Genomic DNA, 26,286 nt, shown 5'->3' on the forward strand with positions numbered 1-26,286 from the left:
TTAGCCACAGCTCGGCTTTGATCGCATGTTGACTTCTGCCCGCAGTGGGTGACGCTCTTCACAGGCGCTGGAATCTGAGTTATGTGCCAGTCTATAATTTATGAAAAGGGAACCCAGTGCTTCCCGTGCAGATCAACGCTATAGGGTGAACTGGATGCCTTTTTCACACAAGCATCCCTGAAATCAGACACATAGAGAAGGCCTTTGGCAACACATCATTCTGGTGCAGATACTGTATAAATATAAATATTGGTTAAAGGAGTAGTTCCCTTCAAGAACAAAATTCATTAGAGCCTTTTGAAGCTCCATTTAATCTGCATTTTGGAAGTTCAAACTCGGGGGCACCACAGAAGTCCACTATATGGAGAGAAATCCTGAAATATTTTCCTCAAAAAACAATTTCTTTATGACTGGAGAAAGAAAGACATGAACATCTTGGATAACAAGTGAGCACATTATCTGTAAATTAGATAAAAAGTTTGTCAAGACAAAATTTAAGTTGGCTTCAGAAAGCCAGACCAGAAAGTTTAATAAGTTTTAAAAGTTTTAAAGTTTTAATGTTTTAAAAGTTAAAGTTAAAAGCTTAAAGTTTGATAGATAGATAGCAAGCTACTAGCATGTTTCTAGCATACTTAGCATGTTGCTAGCTTGTTTGCAGCATGATTAACATGTTACTAACATGTTGATATCATGATTAGCATGTCACTAGCATGTTTTTTAGTATGATTAAGTTACTATCATGTCCGTTTCTAGCATGATTAGCATGTTGCTAGCATGATTTTATCCTGATCAGCATCTGGCTAGCATGTTGATATCGCAATTAGCATGTTTCTAACATGTTTCTAGCATTATTTTAACACAATTAGCATGTTACTTGCATGATACTAGCATGATTAGTCAGTTACTAGCATGTTGCTAACATAACTTAGTTGCTAGCATGAGTTATTAGCATCAGTGCATGCAATATATTTAAAGTCGAAATGCAACAGAAGTAGTGACGAATCCTAGTACATCCAATGCAATCCAGAACAACTGGATTATCAATACAGAAAAAGGCAGATCTGAATGCAAGCAATGCTACATGATTTGGGGGAAAAATCTAATTGCAGTTAGGATATAACAAGCAAATGAATGAACAAATAAAAATTGGATTATGCTGTTTTTTTTTTTTTTTGTAGGACTGTGCAATTTGGTCAAAATTTTGTGATTATACAATAAAGCTATAAAATAATCATAACACCTATTATTATTACGAAACAAAAATACAGTTTGAAACTGAAGATCAAAGTCTATAACTGATGTAGCATTAAATGATGGAGAAAGACTCTTTTTACAGGTTAATGATGGGACAACACTGGGTAACAAAAGTGTTTAGCCGTTTTTATGTTGTGGAATTCCTAAATTTCATCAAATGACAAAAAAGGTTCTTCTATTGCATCGTGAAGTACCTTTACTGCACTGAAAAAGTGCATTTATTTATTTTATTTTCAGAAAAAAAAAGTTTTGTTTAATCTTTATGCTGTGGAATTCCTAAATTTCATCAAATCTCAAGAATTGCATGAAAACATTCATTTGATGGTTAACTAAAGCAAGAAAGACATATGTGTTTGGAACAACATGAGGGAGAGGGAATGATGACAAGTTTCATTTTTGAGAGAACCATGCTTCATATTTCCACACATTTCTGACATCTCCAGTTCCATACTGAAAATCACAGGATGTGCAGATGGACTCAAGTTGCACATTTAGCGTAGCTCTGGTTCAACACATCTCTAGCTTTTTCCACACATTTTTGAGTCTGCTTTTTTTTTTTTTTTTTTTTTGTTCTGGTTTAAACTGAATATTAGGCTACACACATGAGAAATGCAATAACCCAGACTGAACTAATTTAGCAACTCCAACGAGGCACAAGTGCTTGAACAAGCATCTATTCTGAACTATTCTGACGTCTGTATGGTGGCAACCTCGGAACCTGCAAAGAGTTTGACTCTCCAGCTGTCCTGCTGTTTTACTGTCTCTTCCCTTTAAAAAGAGGCAGATGACATTCAGGCCTGGCTGAAAAAAAATGTGTGAGAAGTTGTGGCTCGACGGCAGTATGGAAAACCTCTTCATGAAGATAAAAGCCCATTCCTCATCATAAAAAAGACATCAGAGTCACCAGATGAATGAAGCAGTCATGAGGGCTCCTGTCCAGTCAAATCCATTCCTGCTACCTGACCTCATTTCTGCTTAAGAGCATATGAGCTCTTCAATCTATCGTTAGTAGTCGTAGAAATAAACCTGTTGCACAGTTTTATACATACACTCTTAAAAATAAAGGTGCTTTAAAGGGTTCTTCAAGCATTGCCATAGAAGAACCAATTTGGTTCCACAAACAAAACATATCTAACCTTTTCATAATCTGAAGAACCTTCTTTCGCCACAAAGAACCTTTTGTGAAACAGAAAGGTTCTTCAGATGCTAAAGGTTCTTTATGGAACCATTTAGACAAAAAAGATGCTTCTTTGGGAAAAGAGATATTTAATGTTAGAAAAGAGATATTTAGGCTAGATAAAAAAAGTTAGGCAAGACAAACTTTAGGTTTGAAAATTTTAAAGAAATTTAAAAAGTTTAAGAAGTTTTAGAAGTTTAAAAGCAAGTTGCTAGTAAGTTTCTAACATGATTATCAAGTTGCTAACATGTTTCTAGCATGTTTGTAGCATGATTAGCAAGTTGCTAGTATGTTTCTAGCATGATTAGCAAATTAATAGCATGATTAGCATGTCACTAGTTTCTACCATGATTAACAAGTTAATTAGCAAGTTGCTAGCATGTTTCTAACATGTCATTAGCATGATTGACATGTTACTTGCATTTTCTAACACGTTAGCATGATTAGCAAGTTGTTAGCAAATTAGTTACTAACATGTTTTAACATGACTAGCATGTCACTAGCATGATTAGCATGTTACTAGTATGTTTCTAACATGTTTCTAACATGATTATCATGTTATTAGCATGATTAGCTAGTTACTAGCATGTTTTAAAATGACTAGCATGTCCATAGCATGTTGCTAGCATGACTAGCAAATCACTAACATGTTTCTAACATGATTATCATCTTATTAGCATGATTGGCAAGTTACTAGCATGATTCTAGAATGATTAGCATATTGTTAGAATGATTTAGATAGATAGATGAGTTTGAATGAGTTTGATTGTATTATAAATATATCCCATAGAAGGGCAGTTTGATTGAGTCTCAAGGGATTGTGGGAGTTTTGTCAGTTGGAGTTTGAATAGTGTTGATCATTTGACCATTCCCTCAATGTAAGTCTATGGGATTTTCCCCAGTTTTCATCATCATTTTTAGGAAAACCGAAGAAGAATAATACCTATAAGTTTAAATAGCATTTTAGCAAGTTGGCTTTCTCAAACCAACTTAAATAAAAATTTAAGGTTGGACCCAAACCATTTAAACAGTCTGAGAAGAACTTTTAAGGCTGTAACAAATTATAATTTCTTTTCTAAAATTGGTGCAAAATCTATTTTTTTTTCTCAGTGTGTCAAGATCAAAAAAGGACATGAAAGCAGCACAAAAACATCAGAAAATGAGTCCATATGACTTCAGTTGTTATACATCACCGTTTGAAACAACAAGAAAGAAACGCTCAGCGCATTCGCATTAGGACAAATAAAAGCAGATTCACGTTTACAGAAACATCAGATTGAACTTGACACGCTTTGAGTTCAAAAACCTCTTAAACGTTTCCCCATAGTTGCAAACATCTGCGAGTGAGTTTGGAACATCTGCTGTGGAGGTGATATCAATATCTCGCTTGCTTACGAAGTACTTTCCTCTCAGTAGCTGCTGTGTTAATCACTTTCAACTGGGTCTTTTATAAGGTACAATCAAATCAATCGGGGTTAAGAAGGCGAACTGGCCATGAACCTCATCTGTACATTTGTTTATACAGAAAAAAACATCTTTGCAGTTTAGTTTTGCATCAGTTTCTGAGAAAGAGCAAATCATGGGAGCATGTTTAGCAGGAGCATCTGTAACCTTAAAAGCCAAACTGTTTAGTGTTTGAAGATCAACACTCTTTACGATCATGACTGCATATGCAAAGCATGGCCAGACTTAAAATAGTGGGTGAAAACTGAAAGTGAGTGATAGAGACTGTCAAACGCTATGAGGGATTGTGTCCAAACAACACAGAACTGACAGCAAACCTCAATATTCACTTTGAAGACCATGTTGCCATAAAAACCAACCACAGAAAACTTCACAAAGCCAACATGCATGAAAGAGCTGCAATTACTTAAAAATTTTATCATAGAAACCAACTGAAAATGCATAAAATATGGAGTTATGATCATAAAACCTGGACAAGATGAACTTCAACATCTGTCTTGGCCAGATCAACCAGCTGACTTGAACACGATCAAACCAGTGTGGACAGTTTTGAAGAGAAGAGTGAAAAGCTGATTGCCTGCTTCAATATCCTTGAAGCAACTGGCAGATATTCTGATAGACAACATATTCATAGAACGTTGGGTGCTTCGTCTATACACTATACACAAAAGGTTCTTTGTGGTGAAAAAAGGTCCTTCAGATTATAAAAAGATAAGAAAGAGATGGTTCTTTAATTGTTCTTTGTGGAACCAAAAGTGGTTTTTCTATTGCCAAAGTCTAACCAGAATAGTCTGAGAGTCTTAAAAAGGGAAATAAGAAATAACCAACAACTAATAAAGGTGTTTTGGACTGTCTCCTGGCTCAAATATTGAGATAAACAAGCGAGGTGTGATGGAAATGAATGGGACCACATGGGGCCAAGAAAACGAAATGAGTCACTGGCGTCAGAAACATGATGCCGAATGCTCAATAATAACTGCAACAGACAACTAAAAACAGGCACCCATAAAGCACTTTCAAGGTCATTGCAAAATTAAGATTGAGCTCAGATGTTGTGCATGAACAATAATTCAATCAAATTATTTGATGATGAAGAGTGCCTAAAACTCAAGTTTTTTTGCCAAGTGCTTTGTCTTTAGCCTTACAGTGTCTTACTTGACTGTCGCCAAACATTTGTGACTTCACTAGTTATAAATAAATATTCTGTCACACTTACAATAACTCTGAGCAGTACACTTGTTATAGCATTTACTCGTCTTTATTAATGTTGGATAATAAGGTTATACTTTGTTGATAAGTAACTTTGCAACTACATGTCAGCTACCAGTCATTAGAGAATAAGCAGAATAGACTGTTAGGTTAGTGTTCGTGGAATAAGTTGACATGTACTTGCAAAGTTACTTATAGTCAGTTCAATGTCTAACATGTATGTTAAACCCTATTCCATCGAAGTTACTAAAAGAGGTGCATCCAGAAGTCATAGATCCTCTTCTTAATATTACTAATTCATTATTGTCACTAGGAAATGTCTTCAAAACCTTTAAACTGGCTGTTATAAAGTCTCTCAACTTGACCCCAACGAATGAACTAATTACAGACCAATCTTGAATCTCTCTTTTCTGTCAAAGATAATAGAACAGGTAGTATCCTCACAATTATGTTACTTATTACAGAAAGTTATATCTGTGAAGACTTCCAGTTAGGATTTAGACCGAATCATGGTACTGAGACTGCTCCTATTAGAGTTACAAATGACCTTCTCTTATCATCTGATCGTGGTTGTATCTCTCTATTAGTGCTGCTGGATCTTAGTGCTGTGTTTGACACTATTGACCACAAAATTCTTTTGAATAGACTTCGAAATTATGTTGGCATTAGTGGTAGTGCATTGGCATGGTTCAAATCGTACTTATATGACCGCCATCAGTTTGTGGCAGTGAATGACGAGGTATTATATCCATCACAAGTGCAGTATGGAGTACCTCAAGGCTCAGTACTAGGGCCATTACTTTTTATGCTTTACATGTTACTCTTGGGAGATATCATCAGGAAACATGGTGTTAGCTTTCACTGTTATGCTGATGATACTCGACTCTATATTTCTTTGTGGTCCGACGAAACATACCAATTTAAAAAAACTAACGGAATGCATAGATGATATAAAAAACTGGATGACAAGTAATTTCTTACTGCTAAATTCTGAAAAAAAAAAAAACAACAACAAAAAAAAAAATAACAGAGGTGTTAACTATTGGACCTAAAACCTCTGCATCTGATAACATAAAACAATGTCTAATACTCGATGACTGCTCTGTCAATTCTTCATCATCAGGAACCTAGGTGTGCTATTCGATAGCAACCTTTTGTTTGAAATGTACATTTCTAGCATTAGATAGATGCATCTTAAAAATATAACAAAATTACGACCTATGCTGTCAATGTCCAATGCCGAAATGTTAATTCATGCATTCATGACCTCAAGAATAGATTACTGTAATGCTTTATTGGGTGGTTGTTCTGCACGCTTGATAAACAAACTCCAACTGGTCCAAAATGCAACAGTTAGAGTTCTTACTAGAACCAGAAAGTATGAGCATATTTGATAATACCTAGAGTATCAAAATCAATTGCGGGCGGCAGATCATTTTCTTATTTAGCGCCTAAACTCTGGAACAATCTACCTAACACTGTTCAGGAGGCAGACACACTCAGTTTAAATCTTGATTAAAGACACATCTCTTTAACCTGGCCTACACTTAACACATTCCTATAATCCAAATTCGTTAAAGGATTGTTAGGCTGCATTATTAGGTCAACTGGAACCGGAAACACTTCCCATAATACCTGATGTACTTGTTGCATCGAAAGAAGAATGGCATCTGCACTAATATTAGTCTGTTTTGTTCTTATTCCGAGGTCACCGTAGCCACCAGATCCAGTCTGTATCCAGATCAGATGGTCCCTGTAGTCCCCCAGATCCAGTCCACACCTAGCCTAGATAGAGACGACCTCTACAGCCCTGAATGTCAGTGGAGACCATGTCAACTAGATGAACCCCAGACACACTTGACTGTGCCCCCTCCTATCAGTCCTGCTGCCTCAGTTCTGCCACCACTGGACCCTTCTGTCTCCTCATTGGCTCCTCCCTCTGTCTGATCCGCCCTGGACCCTTCTGTCTCCTCATTGGCTCCTCCCTCTGTCTGATCCACCCTGGACCCTTCTGTCTCCTCATTGGCTCCTCCCTCTGTCTGATCTGCCCTGGACACTTCTGTCTCTTCCATGGCTCCTCCCTCCATCTGATCTGCCCTGGACCCTTCTGTCTCCTCATTGGCTCCTCCCTCTGTCTGATCCGCCCTGGACCCTTCTGTCTCTTCCATGGCTCCTCCCTCCATCTGATCTGCCCTGGACTCTTCTGTCTCCTCATTGGCTCCTCCCTCCATCTGATCTGTCATGGACTCTTGCTCCTCCACTGAAGCCTCCTCCTATACAGACTTCCTGTTTCCATCCCACATACACTTCTTTGTCTGCCTCCTAAGTCCCCTCCGTCCATCCCTTTTCTTTTTCTATGGCGTGAGGTCGCGCCTTCCGGGAGGGGGGTGAACTGTCACACCCCTTGCCTGTGTGTGTAAGTTTCTCCCTCATGTGCCCATATATGGTTGTTCCTGTTTCCTGTCCTTGTTTAGTCATTATTAGTTACCTTGTATCACCTGTGTCTAAATTAGTTCATTGTAATCACCAGTCTTTATAAGTTGGTTTCAGTTCAGTGTTTATTGTCCGGTCTCAAAGTTATGTACGTGTTTCTACTCTGTGGTTTTACCTGTTGTATCACCTGTTTGGATTAAAGTAAAGACTTTATTGTGACCTTTCGCCCTTGTATGACTATCTTCCTCACACGGACCGTGACAGTACCCTGTCCATGGGCTTTTTTATTACTGTCAGTTTAAGTGCCAGATATTCCTATGTAAAAAACAAAAAAACTAAAAACAAACAAACAAAAAAAAATAATAAAAAAAATAAATAAAATAAACTAATATTAGTTTGTATCTTTTGTAAATACGATCATATACATTTGCCGCTAACCCTAAACCTTGCTAAAGTGTCAAATTAAGTGGAAAAGACAAGTCCAAAGATGCTTATAATATAGTTGGATCTGGCAACACGGCGGAGGCTATGCCTGTGCCCTCACTTACAACTCTCAAACCACATTCACTCCACAACATTTCGGATCATGTTCAAACCACAGTCGCTAAACATTCTTGCAAACTTGTATAAACTGGATTATACATGCAGACACCCATAAGAGCAGTTTTAAAAATCTACCGAGGACCAGACCTCTGTGATCTCATAGCTGGCTACGGCGATGTTGGTGAAGCATCAAAATAAAGTGTTAGCAGATATTAAGCAGACAGTCTACTAATACTAAAATGACAAGTAGTTCACATGCAGTTGCACAGTTACTTGACTAAAGAACACCATCAAAATAAAGTGTTACTGTTGTTAAAGACACAATTGGTCATTGTTGAAAATGAACATTGGGCCAAAATGATTGATTTCTCTTTTATGCTAGAAATCTTATTAAGTAAAGATCATGTTCCATGAAGATATTTTGTAAATTTCCTACCATAAATATATCAAAACTTAATTTTTAATTAGTAATCTGCATTGCTTTTTGCACCCTCAGATTGTGCCTCGGCCAAATATTGGCCTATCCTAACAAACCATACCATCAATGGAAAGCTTATTTACTCAGCTTTCAGGTGATGTATCAATTTCAATTTAAAAAAATTGACCCTTATGACTGGTTTTGTAATTCAGGGTCACTTTTAGTCTCCCTCAAGTGGTTCCAAATCTATATAAGTTTCTTTCTTCTGTTGAACAAACAGTTGACGGTAGGCATTGACTGCCATAGTATGGAAAAAAAAAAACTATGGAAGTCAATGGCTACTGGCAATATTTGGATACCAACAATTAAAAAAATGTCTTTGGGTGAACTACACCTTTAATAATGTATTAGAAATTAACTAGACATGTAAAAATAAAGCTCCCATATGAGCAATGTTATAGAATTTTTGTTGTTGTTGTTTTAGTCAACAGTTCTTACAAGAACCAATTTTTCCTCATAGCGAAGCATATCTAAATAACCTTTTTTCACTATACAAAAACGTTTGTGCAATGGAAAATTTCATTGATAGTTAAACGGTTCTTTATGAACCATAGATAAACTTTCTTTTTTAAAGTGTAAGACTAAGTAAGACTAAAATGTAAGACTGTAAGACTAAGACTAAGTACTAAGTATTTTATTACTGTTCATGCAATCAAGTTAGCTATCGTTAACAAATGGAACCTTGTAGTGTTACCGGATAATCATCTGATCACACACCGCAAAAATTATTTATGTCTTGTTTTCTAGTATATATATCTAAAAATTCTTGAATCAAGATGCATTTACCTGACAAGTAAAATGAATTAAGATATTATGTCTAGTTTTTCTGAATAAAAAAATCAAAATTCTGTTCGTTTGTGCTTAAAAAAAAAGCAAAAATATCCACCAATGGAGCAAGAAAAATAATCTTGTTTAGCCTTTTAATTAAGATTATTTTTCTTACCCCATTGGCGGATATTTTTGCTCGCTTTAAGGGGAGACACTGCAGGCAAAAATGCTGTTTTTTCATGCACCAGGCTTTTTGGTTTTTCAAAAAGCGTGGAAAGAAAACATCCAAAAGACACTGTTAAGTGTTTCTTTTATAGCACTTTATCTATTTGTGTCAATAGATTTCAATTACAATCTATATTTTTAAAGGTAGTTTTCTCAAAATGAGTTTTTCCTCCTACACTGAGCAATAAATCTCCACTTCAGTAGCACTTACACACACCACACTTTACAGTTTTATTCCTTTCTATATTCTGAAGGTTTTTACAGAGGGATTTGTTCATATATAATTTGCTTGATTTTATACATTTTATTCCCCCAAAACTTGTAAAAAAATTGTTTTTGTGTGTTTTAGTTTTGACAAAATGAGGCAAAATTCCCTCTGTAAAAACATTTGACTCTAATATGTCAAAAAAAGAATTTTGAAACTGACTGATCTCGTGTTTTTTTTTTCGTACTAGAAATGTATGCAAATTAGCGCATATTTCATTAAATAATACCTAATTTGCATATTTAAACCAAACATTTTAGAAAACTTGTAATACAAAAAATGTTTGGAATTATCAATGTAATCAATCACCTGGGTAAGTAATTTTTTTTTACCCTATTCACCTGCAGTGTCTCGCCTTAAGCAAAAACGAACAAAATTGTTATAATTTTTTTCAGAAAAGGACAAAATATCTTAAGTCATTTTACTTCAAGTAAATGCATCCTGATTCAATATTTTTAGATACTTATACACTCTTAAAAATAAAGGTGCTTCACGATGCCATAGAAGAACCTTTTTGTCTAAATGGTTCCATAATGAACCTTTAACATCTGAAGAACCTTTCTGTTTCACAAAAGGTTCTTTTTGGCAAATAAGGTAAAAAAGGTAAGCAAGAAGTGGACAAAAATGGTATTGCTTGAAAAACCGTTTAAATCATCTTTATTTTTAAGAGTGTACTAGAAAACAAGACAAAAATAGTCAGAAATCATTTTTTTTGCAGTGGCAAAAAAGCATTTCTTCTGAACGTATTGTCATCATAAACCAGCGGAGCTTTAAAGGGGTCTGTGACGTGGTGGAACAAATTGAGAAAATCTTTCTGAGAAGCGGCGCAGACCCTCCGAGACCTTTTGAAAGCCGTGCAGAACAAGATGGCAAAAAATTGGAGAAAGCTGTGCTCGCCGCAAGAGGCCAATGGAAAATGCAACGGTAGCCTGAGTTCCAGGCCTCACCTCCGATGAACCTTCAAACGCCAGACGCCAAAAACTGAAACATTAGGAGATGCAGCACGAGACAGAGTGGAAGTCCATCCATTTCTCAATGTCAAGAATAACTCAAATGGCTTATCCATATGGAAGCCGATGACAAACGTCCATACCACCCCCCGAACGAAACACAAATCATCTTGGACTTGATTTTGAAAGACTCTGTCCTGAGGTCTCTTCTTATCCTCTTAGCGTTCTTATTTCGCCCGTTCATGATAATAAAGGAAGGCTGCATGTTCTGATTTAGTGTCTTGACATGTACGTTCTCATGGGCTCCAAATGCACCATGCACTATGACAAAAACCATATGTGCAGAAGCATCTTTAATTCAGACTAAGAGCGCTCTAGTCAACATTCGAACGCCTTCGTAGTGAAACATCAGCTTCCTTGACGAACGCAGGACGGGCCGGTCATTAAAGGTGTCACACGGGGCAGCAAATGAACTGGAAAACATCCGTTGCTTGCACTTTAAATCAGCACCGGTGCATTATGGGAACAACCTGGGTGTTCCTAATGTCTGCAATCCATTGACTTGCCATTGCAGTTCAGGTGTCTGCAGGCCACACGCAACACGCTCACAGCAAACATGTTGCTCAGGGTGGAGGAGAAACTACGACACAAGGCCACGGAGTTCACCAGCCTGCAGAAACTCTCATATGGTTCGAATGAATCCGTCATCATAAACTATTTTACGTGCCGTTAAAGGTAACAGAGCATATTTCAGATATGTAAATGGTAACCAACCACGGTTTACTTTAGGAACTCTAATGTTGGCTTTGAGACTCTCTGTGGTTTTGAAGCTAAATGTATGCTTTAGGTGAAAACCACAGTCGATTTCATGCTGTTGCCATTATTTGCTGCTTTGAATGAGAATGCGCAGAGCGCTTTGAGCGTGGAACTGTTTGAACCGGGGTTTAATGTTACAAAATTGATGTATTTAAGCTTCTGGAAAAAATCATTGACAGTAAAGCTGTCACAATACTTCAATCACTTTATCAAGTACTTTATCACTGTTAAAATACAAAACCCATGTTGGCAGACAAACTTTTCTGGAACTTTTAAGTCAACTTTTAGGCCATTGGATTTTTAGGGATTAGATGTAGTGTTTTTGTATTTTATTGTAAAAGTTTTATGTCATCACTGAGATTAGTGTTCTCCTTTAAGTTTCTTCCACTTTAACATGTCTGTGACTCGTTTTGTTGTTTAGAATTAACTCTATATAACCCTTTTTTTAGTTTGTTCAACAAACTGATACACAATTTAGATAAACTGAAAAAGTTAGGTCACTATAAAGTCATTTTAATGCTCAGCTTAACTTAAATCCAAGCCATATGTTTCTATAAGTTGAGTATATTCAAAAAGATCTTAAACCTTAATGCCTAGTGTGTGTGAATGTGAAAAGACATTACAAATAACAACTATGTCATTATGAACCATTTTTTGTTCCACAAAGAACCATTCAGTCAAAGAACCATCTCTTTCTTACCTTTTTAATCTGAAGAACCTTCTTTCGACACAAAGAACCTTTTGTGAAACTGAAAGGTTCTTCATGGAACCATTTAAACAAAAAAGGTTCTTCTATGGTAACATGAAGCACCTTTATTTTTAAGAGTGTACCTTACTTATTAATAAGCAGCAAATTAGGAATTTATTGAGGGAAAAGCCAATAGTGAATATGTGTTCCCTATTCTAAAGTGTTACCAGATTTTGTTCACCACCTGTTAACCTTAATGAAAGATGATTTATAACAACAGACTGTGTTTATGATTACTACTGTTCTGTGATTTTCAAGTTGAAATTGTGTGTAATGCACAGCAGTGACTGTAAAATATGCATTGTAGCAAGTGGCATAGAAGTGGCATGGTATTTGGGTTAGTTTTGGGCTAGTTTTGATTGACAATGTTAAACTGCAAAAAATGCTTTTCTTACTTAGATTTTTTAGTCTTGTTTCCAGCCAAAATATCTAAAAAGTTTTAAATCAATAAGGAATTTCTAGATGAGTAAAGTACAGAAAAATACAGAAAAAAAAACAAGTCAAAATTAAGTGAGTTTTTGCTTACCTATTACCTTTTGATACACTACAAAAATGCTTTTCTTACTTAGATTTTTTTGTCTTGTTTTGAGGGAAAATTCTAAAAATTCTTAAATCAAGTAACAAATTAGTTTTCGAGAAAAACAAGTCAAAATTAAGAGTGTTTTTGCTTGAAACAAGCAAAATAATCTGGCAATGGGGTAAGAAAAATAATTGTGTTTTTAATTTGAAATAAGATCTTTTTTTTTTTACCCCATTGGTAGATAATTTTTCTTGTTCTAATCAAAAACTCACTTAATTTTCCTTTTTTTCTGAAAACAAGAAAATAATTTTAACTCGTCTAAATTCTTCTTGATTTAAGGATTTTCAGATATTTTGGCTGGAAGCAAGACTAAAAATCTAAGTAAGAAAAGCATTTTTTGCTGTGTAGCTTGTGCATTTGAAGATATTCCTTTCAAACACTGCAAAAAAAACCCTGCTTATTTTATTAGTATTTTTGTCTTGTTTCTAGTCAAAATATCTAAAAATTGTTAAATTAAGATGCATGTACTAGATAAGCAAAATGACATAAGATATTTAGTCTTGTTTTAAGCAAAATGCCTTTAAAGGAACACTCCACTTTTTTTGGAAATAGGCTCATTCTCCAACTCCCCCGAGTTAATAAGTTCAGTTTTACCGTTTTGAAATCCATTCAGCCGTTCTCCTGTTCTGGCGATATCACTTTTAGCATAGCTTAGCATAGATCATTGAATCCTATTAGACCAATATAGCATTGCGTTCAAAAATGACCAACGAGTTTTGGTATTTGTCCTATTTAAAACTTTACTCTTCTGTAGTTATATCGTGTACTAAGACCTGCGGAAAATGTAAAGATGTGATTTTCTAGGCCGATAAGATTAGGAACTACACTCCCATTCCGTTGTAATAGTCAAGGAAGTTTGCTGCCATAATATGGACACAGCAGGCGTCCATATTATCTAAAAATTAGTTTTTGAGACAAACAAGTCAAAATTAAGAGTGTTTTTGCTTGAAACAAGCTAAATAATCTGGCAATGGGGTAAGAAAAAATATCTAATTTTCAGTTTGAAATAAGCTAATTTTGTTTACCCAACTGACAGATTTTTCTTGTTCTAAGCAAAAACTCTGTTTAATTTTGTATTTTCTGAAAACAAGACAATAATTTTTACTTGTTTAAAAAATCCTTCTTGATTTAAGAATTTTTAGATATTTTGGTTGGAAACAAGACAAACAATTTTAGAAAAGCATTTTTCACAGTGAGTACTGTGAAACCTCCAGTATTTTTAAGGTTGCTTACTGTAATAAGAGCACTACCAGGCTGATTTATCAGCATGAGAAACTATATATGTGACCCTGGACCACAAAACCAGTCATAAGGTTAAATTTTACAAAACTGAGATATATACATCATATGAAAGCTCAATAAATAATCTTTCTATTGATGTATGGTTTGTTAGGATAGGACAATATTTGGCCGAGATACATCGGTTTGAAAATCTGGAATCTAAGGGTGCAAAAAAATCAAAATACTGAGAAAATCACCTTTAAAGTTGTCCAAATTAAGTTCTTAACAATGCATATTACTAATCAAAAATTACATTTTGATAGGTTTACAGTAGGAATTTTACAAAAAACTTAATGTAACATGATCTTTACTTAATTTCCTAATGATTTTTGACATAAAAGAAAAATCAATAATTTTGACCCATACAATGTATTTTTGGCTATTGCTACAAATATACCCCAGCGACTTAAGACTGGTTTTGTGGTCCAGGGTCACATAATATCACTGCTTTCAGATACCTAATGAGACCCATTTTAAACCTCTACAATCACAGTTGCCAAACAAACCTGGAATAAGACCTCCTTTGAAGCTTCCAGGAACTGTTAAACGTGATGAACTCCCCAAATCTCAAAACAATACGCCCCTTAAAACCAGGAACCTGCTGAGTCAGCAGTGGCCGTCAGTGCCCTTGTGGCTTCAGAGACTGAACAGCAGCTCAGGCGGCCACACACAGAGTGACCCTCATGCGCTGGCCCTCGTGACCCTCCGGGCGTTCAGGCTCACCTGCTGATCAGGGTCCAGAGCTTGAGCCCCAGCCCAACCCGGGTCAACCCCAGCAGGCCACAGGCCTCCATCTGCTTCTAAGCTTTACTTAAGAAAAGAGAGAGTGGCTTCGGTGGGGTTAATCCCGTTCCAGAGGCGTTGTAAACTGCGTGTGTTGCCACAGTCAAACATCTGACAGCTTTCCCGTTCACCCCGGGTCAAGCCTGACGGATAAGACTGGACAAGTGCTGGGGTGACGCCCTGATCAAGCTACTAACACAGATGCTGTTTAACTCTAGCTTGTGCATTTCATATTCCTTTCGAACACTGCAAAAAAGGCTTATTTTATCAGTATTTTTTTTTCTTGAAACAAGCTAAATAATCTGCCAATGGGGTAAGCAAAAAAATATATTTCAAACAGAAAAATGCACTTACTTTGGACTTGTTTTTTCTGAAAACAAGACAATGATTTTTACTCGTCTAGAAAATCCTTCTTGATTTAAGAATTTTTAGATATTTTGGCTGGAAACAAGACAAAGAAATCTAAGAAAATCTGTGCAGTGTAAAATGATCTGCCAGTGGTGTAAGCAAAATATTCTTAAAACAAGAGTATTTTAGGTACCCCACTGGCAGATAGTTTTACTTATTTTGAGCAAACTGCACTTAATTTAGTCTTTTCCTCTGAAAACAAGGCTAAATATGTCATTTTGCTTATCTAGTAAATGCATTAAGAATAGATATAAGATTTAGATATTTTGACTAGAAACAAGACAAAAATACGTAAGATAAGCCTTTTTTGCAGTGAAAAAGTTCATTTAAGTGAACTTAATGAAATAAACCACATATGTATAATTAAATTAAAAATCACAGTGCATTTACACATTGAATATTGCATTAAAACTTTTCTGAAATGTTATAATGTATTCTAATGTATTGATTTATTATCGGTGTTGAAAACAGTTGTGTTGCTTAATATATTTTTGGAAACTGTTATACTTTTTTTGCGAAAACTCAGCTTTGCATCACAGGAAACCATTTTTGAATGTATTTTGCAGTATTATTGTTCTGTTTTTTTTTTGTAGTCTGATTTTACTGATCCCAAACTTTTGAGCGGTACACTGTAAAAAGTTTTCAGCAGTTTCAACTTAAAAACTTAAGTTTAGCAGCTGCCTTAAGATTTTAAGTTTAATCAACTTAAGTCATGTAAACTCACAAGTTAAATCAACTAATTTTTTTTGTAATAAGTTAAAAAGACTTGTAGTTTTAAGCTGATTTAAATTAAAATCTTAAGGCAGCTGCTGAATTTAGGTTTTTAAGTTTAAGTCACTGTAAACTTTTTACAGTGTAGTGTATGTACTGTATAATTGACACCTACAGATGCACATAGATTAAGCTGTAATAAAATAAACACTCAAATGTGTATTTTGTATGTTTTCTTTCCACTAGTCTGAAAGAAGACATTATGGAAGGAAAATAGCTTGTATGATCCACAAAGTATGATTTAGTATAAAGTATACAAGTACTATAAGCACATAAACAGTAGACCGAATGTTTACATTCTTATTGTTTGCGTTTAAAATAAGTATAATAAGAGCACACTTGAGTAAAACACATTTTTTGTAAGAGATAGGAGGGAATCAACTGATCATGCGCTCAAAATATACAAACAAAAAATTCGAGACGTAGAAAGTCCTTCACAAGTCATTACAAGAAAACAGAAAAAAACGGCGTCTTCCTGGCCTGGGCTTTAAACGAATAAACAGGAGCTAATTTCAAGCGCTCTTTTAGAGACGCAGCTCAGCCCAGGAGGATGTGAACACAGCTTATTTTCATAAGAAACACAACATTTACTTTACCTGTTATTGGAAGGGCTGACGGTGGATTACTTCCATCTGAAAGCAATTAGGACGGCTTAAACGCTTGGTGTGAGAAATACGGCTTTCACGAGGAATGTTTTTGCTCTTTTTCATTCAGGGATTTTAAAGCTCTGGCCCTCAGGGCGAGCAGCGGCGGTTGGTGATTGGCGGACAGCAGCCAGAGATGTCTGGGTTTAGGCAATTACTATTAATGAGCTAACCATGTTTACTAGCTTATCGAAGGGCAATTACGGTTGCATATCACCATACCTAAAACAACTCAGTCCTGGGTATTCTTCATGGTCCACTTCAGTCTCAGTTCCTCTGATCTGACCCTGCTTTTGAGAGCTAATATTAAACCACAACTGGGACTGTTTGAGTGAAACATAAGTGTGGTATGCGCCATTTGAAAAGGTTAAAAAACTGCTAGTGTATTGTCTGGGTTAACAGCATTGCTACTGATTCCAACCCATGCTCACAGCAAAATATTATGTTGGTTCTAACTTTTTCAAGGAGAAAAGTCCAGTGTTTAATTTTATCCAAAATAGATGAACTTCAATCCGGCAGTGCTCGCATTTGATAATAACGTAGCACCTACACTTAACCCCACCTTAAACTTAACCAATAGTGTTAGCAACAGCGATGTGACATAAACATGCATTTTTGAGCACTTTTGTCATGTCTCATGCTCCACTGGATTTGTACCCAAGCAAGTGCAGTGCTGTACCGGGTGCGCTTCCTAGCAAGTTTACGACATCAGAAAAGCCATATATGTGAAGCTGTTTAAGTGATGCAATATTAAACCATACCTTAAACTTAACTGATAGTGTTACCAACAGCAAATGTAGCCTAAAAATGCATTTTTGAGCACTTTTGTCATGTCTCATACTTCACGGGACTCACACCCAAACAAGTGCAATGCTGTACCGGGTGCACTACCTAGCAAGTTTACTGCATCAGAAAAGCCATATATGTGAAGCTGGTTATGTGATGCAAACATCAAATTGTATTAGTTTACAAATAATGCACTGTGGTAAAATTGTTTGGAGGTCATAACATAGTATTGTGCAATGGACTGCGCAAAGATGCAACATTAAATGATCACTAAACCCTACCTTAACCTTAAATGATAGTGTAAGCAACAGCAAATGTGACATAAAAATGCATTTTTGAGCACTTTTGTCATGTCTCGTGCTTCACTGGACTCATACCCAAGCAAGTGCTATGCTATACTGGGTGCGCTTCCTAGTAAGTTTACTCCATCAGAAAAGCCATATATGTGAAGCTGTTTAAGTGATGCAATATTAAACCATACCTTAAACTTAACTGATAGTGTTAACAACAGCAAATGTAGCCTAAAAATGCATTTTTGAGCACTTTTGTTATGTCTCATACTTCACTGGACTGGTACCCAAACAAGTGCAATGCTGCCTAGTGCACTACCTAGCAAGTTTACTGCATCAGAAAAGCCATATATGTGAAGCTGGTTATGTGATGCAAACATCAAATTGTATTATTTTACAAACAATGCATTGTGGTAAAATTACATAGTATTGTGCAATGGACTGTGCAAAAATACAACATTAATTGATATTCTTGTAATTATAATATTAGGGAGTTAAACGTATAGACACCGTTTTGGAGTTTTGCAAAAACGTTGATAGAGACACACTCTCCGGTTGAATATTTCCCTGAAGTAATGTAAATCCAGGGAGCTCTTGTGGTAAATGCGTCCTTGCAAATGGACTCTAGTGGAAGGAGTGTTGTAAATGCTTATTGCATTACTCCTAACCTGTCCTTATTTATTTTCCCATGGGGTAAACCAATTAGGAAAAACAAACTTGGTCTTAAAGTCAACATGAAGCATGTTCACTACTCATTACTTCTGTAATGTGACAGTGATTTTATCCACTGGGAACTGAAAAGCAATCTCTGTATGACAGATGGTTGGAGGGGAAAGAATTACAAAATAAGTTGACTTATCAACAATTCAATTTATATTCAGAAAATGGAAGTGTAAGCAACACCAAAATATTTAAATGCCATCTCGTTTTGTCCTACAGTACTACAACCTAAAATGACTGTAATCTAGTGGAAGGAATGAGCTGTAATAAGACCAAAAATTGCCCTGGGTACAACAGCGGCTCTCAGTTCTGTTTATGTTGGGTTTCCAGAAGCCATTAGACATGAGAGAGGTTTAGTGTAGGTACAGGGCATGTGGTTTGTATAAAGGCATTAACCTTTGGCCATTTCCTAGTAATAAAAGGAAATTGCATTTGAACAGAGTTTTATTTAGCAGCACTGAGGCAGTGTGAGAAGCTGTGCGCTCAATGAATAATGTCAAGCTCATTAATCTGAAAACACATCTTACCTGTGAACATCTCCTGTGGTCTTCACACCAGTCCAACACGTGGTCATTCTGAAAGAGACCAAGAAACACACAATTACAATGATATTACAACTTTTTAGATCTTTTTAGATTTTATTTCACCGTATAATTTTGCTCATACAATAGAGATCTTCCCATATGTCAGAGCGCTCTGACATATGGGAATGTATAAATACTTTCTGAGGGTGTGGGAAGATTGTGGTCAGTTTGACATTGAACAAGAATACAACAAACAGGACTTCACAATTGTATCACATACTGCAGGCAAAGAGTTGAAAGAGGCAAGAGGGAAGTCACAAGTAAGTCTCGAATCTTTGCAATCAAGTCTTGAGTCAAGTCCCAAGTCCAGACAGACAAGTCACAAGTCAAGTTCCAAGTCATGACGGACAATCCAAGTCGAGTTGCAAGTACTCAACTTTAAGCTTCAAGTCCTAAACAAGTCATTAGTGCTGTTTGACCAAATTAGTGTCTGTGTATTACTTACTACAGTGAATTTAAAGTCAATAATAGTCTATAGTAGCTGTAATTATAAAATATGTAATAATTAGTGGTGTTTCATTGAGAAATTAATCATTGTTGGTGAACAAATAAAGGCCTAATTGAATAAATACTTAATTTTAAATTCACTGTTTAATTTGTTAACGATTCAGTGATTTTAATTGATCAATTGAGTCAAATATTATGATTACGGTGCATGATTTCTGGCTAAATACATTTTGTCTGTAAAATGGGCGTCAGACTTGCCGAGTCACAGGGTTCAAGTCAAAGTCAAGTCTTCAGTCATAGCTGTCAAAGTCTAAGTTGAGTCGCAAGTCTTCTTTGATTATGTCAAGTCAAGTCACAAGTCATCAAATTTTGGACTCGAGTCCGAATCAAGTCTTGAGTCATGCAACTCAAATCCACAACTCTGGCAGAAATTAAGTCTAAGTCTTTCTCAAGCCAACTTAACTATACTTCATAACAAGAACTAAACAAGACATGGGTAACACAAATTGAACCAATCTCTTATATATTCTCAATGAATGCCTACATCGAGTTAAAATTTTGGCAAGTTCTTAACACAGGAGACCAGACTACTGTCATTCATAAACCATGTCTACAATATGTATTTGCTCTCAGTGGCATATAAAGCCTGAGGTCAGAATTCCTTCCAGCATAGGGCAAGAATGAATCATGTATGAGGAAGTAAACACACCATAACCACAGCCTCAAGAGTATGTCAACACCTAACCAAACCTTGTTTCGGAAAAGTGGTGATGAGGATTTAACCACAGCTAATGAATGACGGTTCAGAGTGTCTGTGTTTGGACTTTTATTATGTCACAATGTCTTGGGGAATGATGAGACGGCAGACACCACAAACACAAAGGCTCTTCTGTAACTTCATGTAAAATGCCATCTGAGTGCTGCTCTGAAATGATGGCGAAGGCAAATGTTGTGAATTCTTTACTTTTAATGTCTCTTATACTTTTATATTTGGTAAGAGCTTGTATTATGTAAATATGCAAGATGCAACTTTTATTATGATACGTGTTCGGCGTAAGTGTTGCGCTATTGGTTACGCATGCAGAGCTATCAGAATGTGACGCAGTTTTCCACCTGTGCAGCACCGTCAAGTGCAGGGCAAAGTTATTGACAAAGTAAGTTTGCTTTATGACTTTATGTGTGTAACACTGGACGTTTATACCGCTGAATCTGTTTGAGATATTAAGCCTTTGTGATATTGTTGGTTTTCGCGATCTTTATGATAATTAGTTCAGCATGTGAAATGCACGTGAAAATGCCGCTAGCATCGCGGCTTATCTTGCTAGCTGTTATTAGTATCTTGTTTAAACATGTTGCTGATTTGTGTGATAGATTCTATACAATTAATGTTTCATATTGTGATGAGGACATCGTATAATGTACCTTAAGTTGTTGTATATGCTTCTTTATATTCTGTTACTCCAGTAATTATTCGTCCACCAACCAAGTTGTTAATATTGCTTAATGTGAAAAGTGCGCTGTTCATTGTAACAGTATATTTATGTGTCACACTTACATTTATTGTTTAAATTTAGTTATTTATTTCTGATTTATTGTTTATTGCAGAAACTACCTCCAATGCATCAGTGTGTATATGGTGAAACCCTGCACATAAATAAATGGTGGAAAGAAATTTGATGACTCCGACTCCCTGATCAGAGTACTGAAGTGGTTAATACCCTTAAAAAACCGGCATTATTGGGGCAGTCCCCAACAGCAAACAAATATAAGAGCGATCATCATACAGGCGAACGCCACAGTAATCCTCCAGACACTCCCTCTGGGTAACCAATATTTATCCTCAGCAAACGTGAGTCACGCCTCCTCTGAGGTCTCACAAGTCTTTTGTGAGGTTTTAATTAGGACTTTAGGGACAGAGAGAGCCCATTGAGTCTCCAGTAGTGATCTCCAAAGGAATGCTGGAGCGTAACATCATCTCAGGAGATCACATCAAGGCTAAATCCTTCTTGATGAGCTTCCCAGACTAAAGCTCTCACTCCACACCTTTAAACTAAACCAACTAAACCCATAACACTTACAGGTCTGTTTCACAAACTTTCATCAAGAGATAAAACAGAAATCCTCTTAAGTTTGTTTTAGATGTGTTTTTTTTTCTTTAAACACATAAAACAAGAAGATTAAATTGAAGTTAAACCCTTAGTCTTAGGAGCTGAAGACATGTCCTGCCCACTTAGGAAAGAACAGAGCCTTTTCCTCTTAATGAGAGATTTAGATTGAACCGTAAAAACCATTTATCCAGCTGATAACAACGTTCTACCAAAATAAACCGACTGTAGGCTGCTATTCATCACTGTTAAGGTATATTAAACAACTATAAGTAATCATCGGTGCGGTTCATGAACTGTGATGTGTTTGCTTAGACAGTCAAGGATAAATATATGACGGAGTAAAGCTCAGCTCAAAGGTCTGTCTGTGGCATGTGTCTTCTGAAGTCCAGCCAAAACTAACATACACTTACCATCTTACTGATTTATATTTCAAATGCTATTTCATCAGAAATGGGAAAGGAGCTAATTAAAAGTCATTATTTTCTCATCCTCAAGTCGTATTACTTTCTTTTAACCATCAGAACAAGAAGAATTTTCAGAAGTGTTTCGGACGTTTTTGTCCATATTACGAAAGGCAATGGGACTCAAAACTTTCAAGCTCCAACAAAGGACATTAAAGGATTAGTTCACTTCCAGAACAAAAATCTACAGATAATGTACTCACCCCTTTGTCAATCAAAATGCTTTCTTTCTTCAGTCGTACAGAAATAATGTTTTTTGAGGAAAACATTACAAGATTTCTCTCCATATAGTGGACTTCTATGGTGCCCACGAGTTTGAACTTCCAAAATGCAGTTTCAATGCAGCTTCGAAGGGCTCTAAACAATCCCAGCCGAGGAAGAAGGGACTTATCTAGCGAAACGATCAGATATTTTCTAAACAAATTGACAATTTCTATACTTTTTTAACCTCAAATGCTCGTCTTGTACAGTTAGGTTATGTCAAAAAAAGTCCCAATTTGTACAAAATCATCCTACATTGAGGTTTTACCTTTTTTGGAAAAAGGCCATTTGATCTTCTATGTATGTTCACTTTGTAAACACTGGGTTGGTACTTCTGCAGCATTGTGGGATGATTTTGAAGTTGGGGAAGAAAACGAGATGGGAGTTTTTCAACAAACCCTAACTGTATTGACCCGGATCACACAGACTACGCATGCGCAACTCAGAGACGAGCATTTGAGGTTAAAAAGTATAGAAATTGTCAATTTGTTTAGAAAATAATATAAAATAATAAATAATAAAAATAATAATAATAAAATAATCGTTTCACTAGATAAGACCCTTCTTCCTCGGCTGGGATTATTTGAAGATGCATTTAAACTACATTTTGAAAGTTAGGGGCACCATAGAACTATATAACTATATAGAATTATATGGAGGGAAATTCTGAATTCTTTACTACTGAAGAAAGAAAGACATGACACGGGGGTCAGTAAATCTGTAAATTTTTGTTCTGAAAGTGAACTAATCCCACAAAATCTTCTAGTTTCACTCTCAAATCAAATGAAAGGGTCACCCAAAGAGAACAAACCTCACTGGTTATCGCTCATCAAGCAAGCATGAGCTCTATTTATAAGTATTCCATGGTTGTCCAATTGCCAGATCTTGTAAGAAATGCATCCTTCTGTCCGAATCTCCCTTTTCTGTCAAAGATACTAGAAAAGGTAGTATACTCCCAATTATGTTCCTTCTTACAGAAAAATGGTATCTGTGAAGAATTCCAGTCAGGATTTAGACCGTCATAGTACTGAGACTGCTCTTTAGAGTAGCAAATAACCTGCTCTTATCATCTGGTCATGGTTGTATCTCTCTATTAGTGCTGCTGGATCTTAGTGCTGCATTTGACACTATTGACCACAACATTCTTTTGAACATACTTGAAAATCTTATCTGACCGCCATCAGTTGGTGTCAGTGAATGACAAAGTATCATATCAATCACAAGTGCAGTATGGAGTACCTCAAGGCTCAGTACTAGGGCCAATACTTTTTACGCTTTACATGTTACCCTTGGGAGATATCATCAGGAAACATGGTGTTAGCTTTCACTGTTATATTCCTGGTGAAAAGTGCCATCTGCTGGCAGAGAATGAATTTGCATTTTCAATAAGCCCTTCTGCTCTGTTTAGAATAAATCTACACTCCATGCACCACAAAGCAAAAAACAGAATTGTCACAATTTATAAAAAAAACAAAAAAAACAAAAAAAAAAAACAAACCTGAAATAAGTACATTACACAAGTATTATTCACAAACTTAACTCAGTATATGACGCACCTTTATAGCCTTAAGTCTTTTTGGGTATGTTTCAAGATTTGCACATCAAAATTGGGCAATTATCTGCCATTCTTCACCTCACCTCTTCATCTCTCAAGCTCTGTCAGCTTGGATGGGTTCTGGCAGAGATTTTAAGGTTTCTCCAGAAATGTTTGATTGAGTTCAAGCCCAGGCTCTGGCTGAACCACTCAAGGAAATTCACAGAGTTGTCTATAAGCCTAAATGTCTCTTATATTATACTTTTAATGAAATCTGAGGCAACCAAGATTTTGAATCTTCAAAAAAGACATTGTAAAAGTACGTAATCCACATGAATAGAGTGGTTTTATCCAAGAGACATTTAGGCTTTTATACGTTAATAAACCCTGATGAATGCACATACAGTACATAGAGCTTATCAAATATGGCAAACATGCTTGCTTAATGAGCGAGAACCAATTATGGTTTGTTCTTGCATGCCAAGCAAATATGGTTGAACTTCAGTGTTTACCATATTTAATGATCTCTCAGTGTTTATATAACTAAATAAAAGCCTATAATTAAATCTGTTCATCACATGAAGTGATCAAATTTGAGGTTAGTTCTCTATGGGTGACCCTTAGAGAACCCTTAGGTTTGATTTGAGAGTGAAAAAAGACATTTTCGTACCTTAAAGTCTTCATTTGGAGCTTTAAAGTTTTTAGTGCCATTGCTTTTCATATACAGTGCGTTGTGAAAGTGTTTTAAATTATTTTTCCCCCACATCAGTCTACACTCCATGCACCACAAAGAAAAAAACAGAATTATCACAACTTCATATATGTATTAAAGTTAAAAACTGAAATAAGTACATTGCATAAGTATTCATACCCTTAACTCAGTACTTGGCTGAAGCACCTTTACAGCCTCAAGTCTTTTTGGGTATGATGCAAGATTTGCACATCAACATTTGGCAATTGTCTGCCATTCTTCACCTCACCTCTTCACCTCTCAAGCTCTGTCAGCTTGGATGGGTCTGGCAGTTTGATTGGGTTTAAGCCCAGGCTCTGGCTGGACCACTCAAGGACATTCAGAGTTGTGTATGAGACTCTTGCTGTGTGCTAAGGGTCGTTGTCCTGTTGCAAGGTAAACTTTCAGCCCAGTCTGTGCTTCTGAATGCTCTGAACTGTGTTTTCATTAAGGCTATCTCAATCTTTTGGTGCTTTAGTTTCTTGGACACCAGTTTAACCAAGGCCCTTCTCCATCAATTGCTCAGTTTGGCCAGGAGGCCAACTCTACGATGAGTCCTGGTCATTTCAAACTTCTTCCATTATGGATAAGGGAGACTACATGCTTCTGTGAACCTTCAAAGCAGCTCTGAGCTCTAGAGATAGTTCTTTTGACTTCAGGGCTTGGTTTTTGCTCTGATATGCATTTTCAGTTGTTAGACCTTTTATTAAGATGTGTGTGCCTTTCCAAATCATTAAATCATTACCAAACCATTAAATCCATTTTTTTCTTTGCCATTATGGTGTATGGAGTGTAGCTTGATGTGAAAAAAGTAATTTGATCCAGTTCAACATAAGGCAACAAAATGTGAAAAAAATTAAGGGGTTTGAATACTTTCACAAGGCATATTTTTTTCTATTTTCTGCTGATGATCAAAAGAAAGTAATACAACTAGCACGACATGAGGATAAGAAAATTATGACTTTTAATTGGTTGCTGACCTATATATATATATATATATATATATATATATATATATATATATATTAGGGGTGGGCATAGATTCATTTTTTTAATCTAGATTAAATTTTGGAATTAATCTAGATTAATCTAGATTAAAATGGCTAATTTGAATTCTGCTGAAGGCATTTTCAGAATATGTGTGCTACCCAAATAATGACTAAAAGTAAGTCTTCGAGAACGGGCCAGGTGACGCATTAGATCAGGCACTCATCTCCTGTTTCCAAAATGCATCACAAACTGCTTGACAATTGCATTTACAACATAACTACCTATACAAACTTGTGTAACCAAGTACTTCAGCGCAAAAGGCGGCACAACGTGCGCGTTGCCGTTATATACAGACGCGCACGGGCATGGATTTCTGCGTGCATAGTCTTCCATTAAACTGCGTTGCTTTTAGAAGCATCAATTCAGTTGTTGCATATAGTTTAATGTCTTTATTTCGGGATTATCAAAGTAAATTATAACTCAAACTTGAGATTTTACTGGGGCACAGCAGATTTTCACTGGGCACATGCCCCAGTAAAAAGGGTCTAGCAACGCACGCACCTGCCCTGAAGCGGCTT

The 26,286-nt window shown here is 36.2% G+C and overlaps 1 protein-coding gene across 1 annotated transcript in view; it reads right to left on the reverse strand.

The window, feature by feature from the left end:
- The window catches only part of anos1b (anosmin 1b), a 103,480-nt gene that overhangs the window by 66,493 nt on the left and 10,701 nt on the right, over nucleotides 1-26,286 (reverse strand). The window contains exon 2 of the mRNA XM_073844775.1: nucleotides 19,121-19,168. Coding sequence (XP_073700876.1) covers nucleotides 19,121-19,168 — 48 coding nt within the window. The remainder of the gene's footprint in view (nucleotides 1-19,120; nucleotides 19,169-26,286) is intronic.

Source organism: Garra rufa, chromosome 7, assembly GCF_049309525.1.
Source record: "Garra rufa chromosome 7, GarRuf1.0, whole genome shotgun sequence".
NCBI classification, from domain to species: Eukaryota; Metazoa; Chordata; class Actinopteri; order Cypriniformes; family Cyprinidae; genus Garra; species Garra rufa.